This window comes from Tauraco erythrolophus, chromosome 4 (genome assembly GCF_009769465.1).
Source record: "Tauraco erythrolophus isolate bTauEry1 chromosome 4, bTauEry1.pri, whole genome shotgun sequence".
In the NCBI taxonomy this organism is placed as follows: Eukaryota; Metazoa; Chordata; class Aves; order Musophagiformes; family Musophagidae; genus Tauraco; species Tauraco erythrolophus.
Window position 1 is genome coordinate 56,864,161 of NC_141468.1, and position 11,075 is coordinate 56,875,235.

The following is an 11,075-nucleotide window of genomic DNA, read 5'->3' on the forward strand; positions in this document are numbered from 1 at the left end:
ATTAGCAGCAAAAGGAGGGCTAAGGATAATCTCCATCCTTTATTGGATGCAGGGGAAAACATAGTAAACAAAGGATGAGGAAAAGGCTGAGGTACTTAACGCCTTCTTTGCCTCAGTCTTTAATAGTAACACCAGTCGTTCCCGGGGTACCTGGTCCCTGAGCTGGAAGAAAGGGACAGAGAGCTGAATGAAGGTCCCATAATCCAAGGGGAAATGGTAACCAACCTGCTACACCACTTAGACGTACACAAGTCTATGGGGCTGGATGGGATTCACCCAAGGGTACTGAAAGAGCTGGTGGAAGTGCTCACCAAGCCACTTTCCATCATTTATCAGCAGTCCTGGCTAACCAGGGAGGTCCCAGTTGACTGGAAGTTAGCAATGTGACACTCATCTACAAGAAGGGCTGGAAGGAGGATCCAGGGAACTACAGGCCTGTCAGTCTGACCTCGGTGCCAGGGAAGGTTATGGTGCAGATCATCTTGAGTGCCATCACGCAGCATGTTCAGAACAACCAGGTGATCAGGCTCAGTCAGCATGGGTTTATGGTAGTAAGTTTGCGGACAACTCCAAGTTGAGTGGGAGTGTTGACCTGCTTGAGGGTAGGAAGGCTCTACAGAGGGATCTGGACAGGCTGGATCGGTGGGCCGAGGCCAATTGTATGAGGTTCAACAAGGCCAAGTGTCGGGTCCTGCACTTGGATCACAACCCCATGCAATGCTACAGGCTTGGGGAGGAGTGGCTGGAAAGCTGCTCAGGGCGGAAAAAGCACCTTAGGGGTGCTCGTCAATTTGCAGCTGAATATGAGCTGGCAGTGTGCCCAGGTGGCCTAGAAGGTCAACAGCATCCTGGCTTGTGCCAGAAATAATGTGGCCAGCAGGACTAGGGAAGTGATTGTCCCTTTGTACTTTGAACTGGTGAGGCTGCACTTTGAACACTGTTCAGTTTTGAGCCCCCCACTAACAGAAAGACGTTGAGGTGCTGGAGCACATCCAAAGAAGAGCAAGGAAGCTGGTGAAGGGTCTAGAGCACAAGTCCTTCAAGGAGCAGTTGAAGGAACTGGGGTTGATTAGCCTGGAGAAGAGGACGCTGATGGGAGACCTTTTTGCTCTCTACAATTACCTGAAAGGAGGTTATAAGTGAAGTGGGTGTCAGTCTCTTCTCCCAAGTAACAAGTGATAGGACAAGAGGAATTGGCCTCGAGATGTGCCAGGAGAGGTTTGGGCTGGATATTAGGGAAAAATGTCTTCATCAAAAAAGCAGTCAAGCATTGGAACAGGCTACTCATGGAAGCGACTGAGTCACCATCCCTGGAGGTATTTAAAAGACATGTAGATATGGTGCTTAGGGACATGGTATAGTGGTGGACTTGTCAGTGCTAGGTTAGCTGTTGGACTTGATGATCTTAAAGGTCGTTTCCAACCTAAATCATTCTATGATTCTAACTCTTAGACAGAGTTTTTGGTAATCCTTGGATACATGCTTTTAGAGCCAGAGCACAAGTATTTCAGGGACTGGACCTCCCGGAGAAAGCCCAGTGTCATGTGGATGTGCTGCATGTCCCTTTCCAGAAATGACACCCCTCACTATTGTCTTTGCTCCTGTCTAAGGCAGAGGTGCTTGGAGTTGGCTGCTTGGATAGAAGATCCGTCACCTCTGTTCCAGGCTGTTTCCAAGAGTGTCATAATGTTTATACCTGAACTGATTTAAGGATGGAGGAAATAGACGGGGCAGGACAGGGTGGAGGCTGCTGTAATGTTAGCTTTGTATGAGTGTGATAAGTGCTGGCGGGGAGGATTTTTTCAGGGAGTGAGGCTGTTCTTGTGTTGTTAATGTACTGTACAGGTAGCTAAGCAAAAGGAATGACACAAGCATATTTGCAACGCAGACAATATTAGTGACTAAAAATAAAAATATTATTTAGTCACATTCCAGAGTGCAAAGCACCTTCTCTCCCCAGGCATCTACTTGCTTTGTACCTGGCATAATAAAAGGTACTAACTCCCTGAGCCTCCCAGATGTACTCTCTCCCCTAGACCTGGCTAAGCTGAGAGGGGCTGCAGCACTCTGCCCTTGGCTGGCAGCTCAGCCCTGTGACACTGAAGTTGGTGGAGCCGGACTAGCCCAGGGCACCGTGGGCAGCACTGGGCATTGGCACCCCTTGGGAGGGTGCAGGGCCAGACAATGCCAGCAGCAAGAAGAGGAGAGGAGCAGAGTGGACGCAGAGGGAGAGCTCAGCCCTCCTCCTCCACCTCATCCTGCTGCCCAATGCCTATAAGGGGAGGTGTGGATGCCTGCTGCCGGAAGAGGTCAGTCCCTGCTGACGTCTCTGTCTCTCCTTGTCAGCCGTAGCCACTGCTCCTTCCCATTCACCAGCAGGCAGCTCGCTTGTCCAAGATTGCAGTATGGCCAAAGCAAGCTGTTTTGCTATCAACAGCCTCCCGCCCAAAGGAACTTCCTACATTACCAGCATTTGCTACTGGATTGTGTTGAAATGATTTTGGAGATTTGCTATGCAATTCATCTGACAAGTGTAAAGATCTGTATCTGAATTCATTATCTTGTCTCCCTTCACCTCTATTGGAGAGAAACAGATACTTCTCAGGTGTGATTTTGTTTGTTATGAAGCAAGTCAACTGAAGCTTTCCTGGAAGTACCTCTTTTTCTCCATCAACCATAGTGGGAATCTAGATAACTGCCTCTGATGAAATCTACTCTGTAGACACCTAGGATTCAATTTAGTTGCCACACACTGGCACCTAGGACCATTTCAGATTCCCTGGGATATTCGGTGTGAGCTGATGCTCCAGAAGGGTAGTTTCGCAAAGCTTTTGTATCCTATATGCCATCCCTGTGCTGATGACAGAGTTACAGTACCTTCAATAAACTATTTGTCTATGCTGATCCACCAGAATGTATTCCATATGGTGGACATCTGCATCTAGCTACCTACATAGAAGTTGGACATCTCAGCTCTGAAATAGCAAGTAGAGATTCAGCACTCAATCCCTTTGCTCTACGAATGTGGTTTGAGGCACCTAAGGGTACCCAAAATATCTGCACAGAACTGTCAGATCTGATACAGGAGTCATGATACCCATGGACTCCTGGAGTGGTCCCTGGAAGCTAATCAGGATACCCTGTGGCATCTCAAATGACACTATATGCTGATGTGCAAGAAAATAAGGTAAGGCCCCAGGCAATCCAGCCAACCACACCTGGGAGCATTTCAGTGTACACAGAAATAGGCATCTTCATCCAATCAGCTGGGCCGGACCTTCTGACCTTTTGACTGTTGGAGCTGAGACACCGCGCTCAAGTTAGATAATAACCATCAGACATCTAAATTTAGATGCCTCTGTCTGCAAGTTGGATCCCATCCCTAAAGTGAGGTGGCAATCATCTCACCTTTCTGATGTGATCTCTGTGCCGTTTGTATGCACATAGACCTGCAATGCTTCTCCACCCTCCTTGACACAGCATGAGGGCCATGGGTGCCGTTTCTCAGGCTACCTATCACAAGTCAGTAGTACTTGGACTCTTAAGTCACTTGGGATGGTTTTTTAAAATATAGCCCCATTTATTAGCCTTTTGAAAGTACAGGGTGTGTTTGATGAATGACTCAAGGATTTCTCAGACATTTCTGGAAAATGTGTTACTGTTCTTATATTTTCTTCTTTTTCCCCCAATATAATTTGACATGCTGCCTTCCATGGGCTTTTGTGTGTTTGTGTAAATGTAGGGAAGTAGCTGGCAGTCCATAATGTGCTCTGACAAGATGCAAATAGGCTGGCAGTGACAAGTGACCTTTGAAAGCTTCTTGGGATGTCTTCCTAGGCAAGTTGGGTCCCACTGAGTTGGTGCTAAACTCCTCCCTATGTCTCTTTCTTTCTTTCTCTCATTTTTTGCAACTCCCTCCTTCTTGGCTGGCTCACTAAGCCTGGGACCTACTTCAAAGTTAAGATTAATTTCACATGAAGAAACCTGGTATGTCCTTTCTTAAGAAGCCTCTGGATTTTACACTGAAACAAAAGTCAGAAGGACATGAGGAACTGTCCTAGGGTTCAGCATGGCCCACTCTGCAGTGCCTTGCACTGAGCGTTGCCTTTCACTCGATGAGCCACTCATCTCTGCAAGCCCTCATGTACTTCTTGGGGGTGTAAAAGAGAAGACTCTCTTGTATGCATTTTGTGGAAGTCTCCATATCTCACGTTTCAAAAGAGATCAGCACCCAGAAATAAACCAGAGACTCTAAAACAAACACACAAAATTAACACGCAGATGAGACAACCATGGGCAGTCAGACCTCAACACAAGCATGTACAGCTGCTGCCCCAATTTTGGGAATGAGCACAACCTTCACAGGTGGAAGGGATTTCCAGGTTTAAGGACTGTGTGTAGGAACTGACTGCTTGGTCAGGATTAGGCCCTGATGTCAATTCCTTAATAATTCATAATAATAAAATACTCACAGTGAGTAATATTTAAAATAACAGATGAAGTCATGAACACGTTGGAGATACCCGGGGCTTTGGGTGCGATTGCGCTGATATGTGTGTCAGGCCAGAGGCACAATGTAGAACAAGGGGAATTCGTCATTGCCTTCATTCATAACAGTTTGGGCCAGCAATTTGGACAAAGTGACTCAGCGCTCATGAGCAGACAGAGCTGCGCCTTCAGAGAGCAGGGCTGGACTGAGCCAGGCACCAGGAAAGGTAACTTCCCTTTTCAGGAAAGGAGCCTGTGGCTCTCACTGGCACAGGTGGAAGAGGTGAGTGCAGCAGACGTGTCCCCATCCATGGGTGCAGTGCCCAGCAAGAGTCCTGAGGAAACCGTCTGGAGCCGGGCTTGCAGCCCCTCTCCCTCCAGGTGCTGTGGGCCCTTTTGGATCCCACCATCTCCTTGTCTTCCACCGTGCAAGCAGTTGTGTGGCAAGAAAGCACTCAGAGAGACAAAAGGCTCGTATCAGGGAGGGGACGTGCTGCTATTCATAGCCACGGTCCCCACCCACAGGTGCCAGGAGTCAGAGAAGGGAACACCTTAGCAGGTTCTTGGCTGAGCAGCGTTCAATCCTGTCCCAGGGCTGGGACAGGCAGTGGCTCCATCTCTACCCCGATGCAGGGGTGAGTGCCTGCTGACGTCAGGAGGCCTTACTTCATTTCCTGGCACAGGGACTGTATTTTCATAGCCGTGTCCCATCGGAGAGCAGAGGCGGTGGAACTGGAATAGGCGTGCTCGGCCACACCTCCTCAGCCCTTCAGCTGTTAAGCTCCAAGAAGGGCGAGCGTGGGGCTGCTGCTTGACTGGGGTTAACAGGAGCAGAGGTGACTGTTCTGGTGCACTGAGAAGTTGCCTCTTTCAGCAGGAGCCTCCCTGTTGCCTTCTCCCGGCAGGACCCAGAAAGGTAATTTAAGGCAATGTCCTACAGAATCCAGGGTGGACCTGCCTCATGCAGCTGGGGTGGGATGGTGTGCAGGACTGTGGCTCTGGAGGGTGGGAGAGCAGAGGCGTGGGGTGTCACGGAGAACAGAGAATGCCTCCCACTCTTGACTCTTAGCATGCAATTGCCAGCTGGGGCTGGAGCTGGGGGACTTATGGCAGACTTTCTTGGGAAATTATTTGAAATTTGTGGCTGGATGGGTGTATTTTATGCTCAAGTATCAATGAGAGAGAAGGCTCAGGCTGGAGGGAGAAGACTCGTCGCTACAGTGAGAATCATGATTTGTGATGTAGACACAGCAGTAGTGAAGTTATCACAGCACAGGCTCCACTGCACAGGCTGCGAAGCCCCTTGAAATCTTGGACGCTTGTATAGGTGCTGGATGAGCAGATGCAGCTTCTGGAAGGCAAAACTCACCCAGGAGACAGGACAGAGACTATTCATGCCTCATAGGATATCCACCCTGGAAACAGAGAAAAGGGAGTCAAAATCAGAGCAAAGTGGCCCAATTCTCCAAGGCAGGGAGGTTCTTTTCCATCCTATTTGTTCCAAGGGCTGTGGCAGCCGACTGTGTGGCACGTACCACTTGCAGTAAGCACCAGTCAGGACACAAAGTTATGGATGTGCTGTGTGCTGCCCTGCAGTCTCACACTGGCTCTCTGGGCTCTCCAGCTGTCCTGACAGCAGGCAGCAGTCTATATCTGCCAGAGCTGTGAATAGATAAGCTAATCTTATCAACAGTACATGTCTGTGGATAAAATTGTAGTATTTTCTCTCCAGATTTTCAGAAAGGTTCTGTATTTGTTATGCACAAATGTCCAGATAATTTTCAAGTATTTGTGCAAGAGATTATAAATCTCCAAAATTTTGTGAATGATGATTTGTGAAACTCCTGCATGTGTTATCCACCAATTCCATTCTCTCCATGAGAGTTCAGCATTCCTGCATATTTGTAGAACTTGCATTTTATTGTAGCCAGCTTTTTGAAGAGCTGCACATCTCCTTTTATACAGTGAGGTTAAAAGCTGGAAATATGTTCCACCATTTATAAGCAGGTCACATTGAGGCATATATGGGGCTGAGAGTGAGTCAGTGATATTTTCTCCCTTTGTTCATCCCTTGATTAGATCAACTGCCATTTATCAAAGAGTCATCCTACACTCCCTAAAATCTGCTGGAAGGGTTTTAGAACCAGTCTCATAAGTACAGTGTGTTGTTCTGGAGTTGAAAAATCAAGGCAAATGGCATGAGATGCACTAAAGGTTGAATTTTATAAGGCGAGCTTTTTTTCTTTATATCTCAGAAAAGAAAGCCCTAGGCTTTCCAGTGTGGGTCACCATTAAGGCCAGATTTCCCCATGTTTCATGACGATCTTGTATCTAAACTCCTGTTGTACTAGGTTTTAGAGACCCAAGCCTAACTGAGCAATTTGGTACCTAGAAAGTAATACCTGGCCCCTGGAATCTAAACTCACTCAGTACCTGCATAATGGACCACGAAGCGCCCAGTGTCCTCATGCAGTGGTTTCTGCACATGCTTCAGGCTTCTAAGAAAGTAGGTAGCTTAATTCTTCACCGAGATGGGCAGAGCTCACCTAAACAGCTGACTTATCCCCTGGCAAGACAGGCTTAAACTGCACTCTACTTAGACAGCACGGAACTCTTCATGACGAGACAGCAGGAACGCACTGGGTGTATTAGAGACCTTGTACAACCTTGCCTCGTGGACTGGTCATTACTTTTCATGCAGCAAACAGCATTAGCTCTAACATGTCCTGCCTGCACAAGGCAGTATATCTTGGGGAGGGGACTGAGGTCTTTGAGACAGTTCCTATTGCTGTGCTGCCATGAAGAAGAAGGAATAGGAGTTTAGGGCTCATGGCTGGTGGCCTATATTTGCTATTTAATTTGGAGTGAGAAGAGCTGTGCTGGAGGCAGCCGGGTTAGTTATCTGCAGGGTAAAAGGCAGTTAGATTTCCCCTTCATTCACAGCTGTAAACTGATGCTGAGTGCTTCAGAGAAAGTAAAAGAGAAAAGAAACAGAGTAACGAGTTTTCTGTTCTGCAGTGCTCATCTCTGAACCTTACTGGTATAAGGTGCTGATGTTGTCTGGACTTGTTAAAAGAGCGTACGCTGTATTATGACTAATAGCTGCTCTTGTATCACGAAAGTGACAAAGCAGCTCGGTCTCTGCACTGCGGGGTACCAAGCTAATGCCTATGAAAGCACCTCACCTTCTCCCTGCTCCCCACGCTCCTGCAACATTGCACAACTCCAGGCACAGTGCAGAGGACCTGCAGGATGAATTGCCTCCTGCTTGGAGGCAAGGCCCTGCTCTTTGCAGGGCTTGGCTTGCCCTGCACAGAGAGCCGATGCCAAACAAGGGGGTGACTCTGCTCCCACAGACCCATGTCCTTAGCACTACGGTGTCCTCAGTCAGAAAGGTGGGGATGGAGGTCTATCCTGCCTTCCTTCCCCACTGCTGGCAGCACCCAGGTGGTTGATGTGACAGCCTGTGTCTTTTCTTCTTTGACAGCTTTGGGGAAACATTTCACAGGGAAGTCGTTCAAGAAGGCGAGAGGATGACGACATCAGCTCCCAAGGCTGCGGCAGCATCGATGCTGACTATTACCTGCTCTGTGACATGCAGCATGCCTGGGGGATTGTCCTGGAGTCACTGGCTGCAGCTGGAGTTCTCATCACCATTTTCCTCATTTGCTCGCTCTTCTTTCTCATCTGTAAAGTCCAAGACAACAACAAGCGGCACATGATCTCCATCTATTTCTTCTTCCTCTTAGGCACGCTCGGCATTTTTGGTCTCACTTTTGCCTTCATCATTAAACTCAATGACAGGACTCGCCCCACTCGCTTCTTCCTATTTGGAGTCATCTTTGCTCTCTGCTTCTCCTGCCTCCTCACCCATGCCTGCAACCTCAACAAACTAGTGAGAGGAAGAAAGCCCTTCTCCTGGCTGATATTGCTGCTCCTCTTTTTTTCCTTTGCCCTGGTACAAGTTGTGATCAACATTGAGTACTTAGTCACCATGTTAGTAAACCAGAAAGAAAAATTTCTGAAAATGCCTCAGGAAGAGACCAACAAGGACTTTGTCATGCTTTTGATCTATGTGCTCTTCTTGATGGCTCTGACCTTCTTGGTTTCCATGTTCACATTCTGTGGGTCATACAAAAGCTGGAAAAGGCACGGGGCACACATCTTTGTCACTGTCCTGTTCTCCATTGCCATTTGGGTAGTGTGGATCACTATGCTCACAAAAGGCAACACGGTTTTAAACAAACGTAGCTGGGATGATCCTGTCGTGGCTATTGCTCTGGTGTCCAATGGATGGGTCTTCCTGATAATGTATATTGTCCCTGAAATTTGTTTCCTCACTGCCCCCCTGAAGCTGGAGGACTATCCTCCAGAAAATGACTTCTGCCAACCCAAGGTCATAAAGCAGGCTGGAGTGGACAACCGTGCCTACACCCAAGATGAAATTGTGCAAGGTATGATGAAGTGAAGACTCTGCTGTCCCCCAGCCCTTACCACTCATGAGCTAAAAGGGGTAAGAGGGCTGCAAGAAAAGATTTGAAGATGGTGGATAATTTAGAGGTAGGAACGGTTTCAGACTGATGACACTTCAGAAATGGAAGAGAAAATGAATCTCAGGCAAAAGGGAAAATAATAAGGATCAATGCAAAAGCCAAAGATGTATAGGAGGAGTGACTGAGTAGGAGACTTACTGTGAGTCAGGGCTGAGATATAACTCCTTATGGTTCTGTTATGTCCGGGAAGTCTATGTAAAAATTTGGGAGTTTTTTTTTTGTCTAGTAGCAATACTCCAGCTCTTCAGACCTCTCCAGGTTATACCTTGGAGATTATTCATTCCAGTTCTAATCTGGTTCCCATTATCCATTTAAAAATGAGCCCATCATCCAAAAAAGAGGCAAGGAGGTCTTATTTTTCTGTATGAGTCTCATGCCTGCTTGGACAAAGAAAAATGTTTTATCAATTGAGGCTTCCCAAATCTATTAGATGTGACTGTGCTCCCCATGGATCTGCTACTGAGATTACATTTGTCCGCTGGAGTTAGACCTCCAGGTTTGTAAAAGAACAGCCAGAAAAGGCTGTGCTTTCCCAGGAAACACAGCAGAAGGGGTCTTGTGCATGCACGTGGGAGGGATTTGGCTGGTGATGACAGTAATTGTGAGGCAACAGGAGGTGTCTAAACTCCAAGGCCACCTCTGTCCTGTTATTTACAATACCATTCATTCCTGCTTTCAAAAGGAAATATTTAGTAAGTCACCCACCTAAGGATTTTAACCCATTCCTGTCTACATATTGCATAGTTTGGTCGGTCTAAAAGCAGCTGCTAATGTAACCACAGGCCCTTTGAGTGTCCCTTGATGTGGTATTTCCAAGCTACCACATAACGCTAACTCATTAACTTTCCTCCTCTGTTGTCTTGTGACTCAGGAGACACAGGAGACCTCAGCTGCTCTCCATACTCTTCTCACTTTCAGATGAAGGTAAGTTCACACCCCCTCTTCACCCATTTCACCACATATAGGCTATCGTTCAGACACTGAAGGCAAGAGGAGAAAAAGGGGCAAAGACAGATGAACACAGAGCAGGCTCCACGGAAGCAGGCAAATGCTTTGCATGGAGCCAAGTGATGCCATGATATGTGTTCATGGAGGTGTCTGTGGCTGGGAGGAGGGAGCTGTGACCTGAGGAGGCAAGAGGGGCCCAAGGCAAAGTCCGAGGTTGTGGTTTTCAATACTTCTGGATTTGACATCATATAAGAAGTCCTCTCTTTAGAGCACAGTTCTTGAAGTAGACCATGCCCTTTCCTTAGTAGATTGTGTTTCTTTTCCCAGCCCATGCCCTGGATGTATTCCCACTAGCAGTCACTGGAAGTTGTAGTGCAGATCCAGAGTGGGCAGTCTGCGTGTCCCTATGTCCATTCACCAGTCCTCCTTCAGACCACAGCCTGGCCGGGTCTAGTAGCTCACATCATGTCCCCCACATACCCTCTGGTGACATGTCTCCGTTACTGGTTCGTTCTGCCAGGATCCTTTTCCACAGCCCCATTGATCACACACTCAGGAAACCTTCAGCTTTGTTTCTCCCTCTCCTGTTTTGTTTTGTTTTGGTTTGGTTTGGTTTAGTTTGGGTTTTTTAAAGTGCTATTCTATTATTTCCCTCCTGTTTTGAAAGGTAAAGACTGTCTTACTTCCTTTACAGACTATCGAAACTCAAAATGATTTCTCCATCCCTCGGCCCATGGCCGGACAAGCCCATACCATGACTACACAGGCGGGAAAGGCCCCATGTAGCAGCTCCGCAGGGAGCAAAGAAACTAAGAGCCCATCAGCAGAGGTGTGGGGAATGGACAATGTGGTGATAAATCAGTCATTTCTGGAGAAGAGACAGAGTCAAACTACACTGGCAAGAGGAGAGGGGTCCTCTTTTCCCCACACAAACACCCTTGTAGCTCCCTCTCATTCCTCAAACACAGCTTTCAGACACCGCTCTGGCCATCCTGCTGTCTATGTTTCTCCATGGGATGGAGCTCATCTCTTCTGACAGAGGAACGTGCTGGCAAGAGACTGTCCTGGTCTATTTTCAGCAGGAAT

The 11,075-nt window shown here is 47.6% G+C and overlaps 1 protein-coding gene across 1 annotated transcript; it reads left to right on the plus strand.

The window, feature by feature from the left end:
• The first annotated feature begins 6,928 nt into the window (after window positions 1-6,928).
• LOC104381339 (retinoic acid-induced protein 3) lies at window positions 6,929-10,775 on the plus strand. Its single transcript, XM_009989035.2, is given in 5 exon segments — window positions 6,929-6,994; window positions 7,976-8,952; window positions 9,932-9,965; window positions 10,684-10,720; window positions 10,723-10,775. Coding segments are annotated over 5 exon segments (1,167 nt in total).
• The last annotated feature ends 300 nt before the right edge of the window (window positions 10,776-11,075 follow it).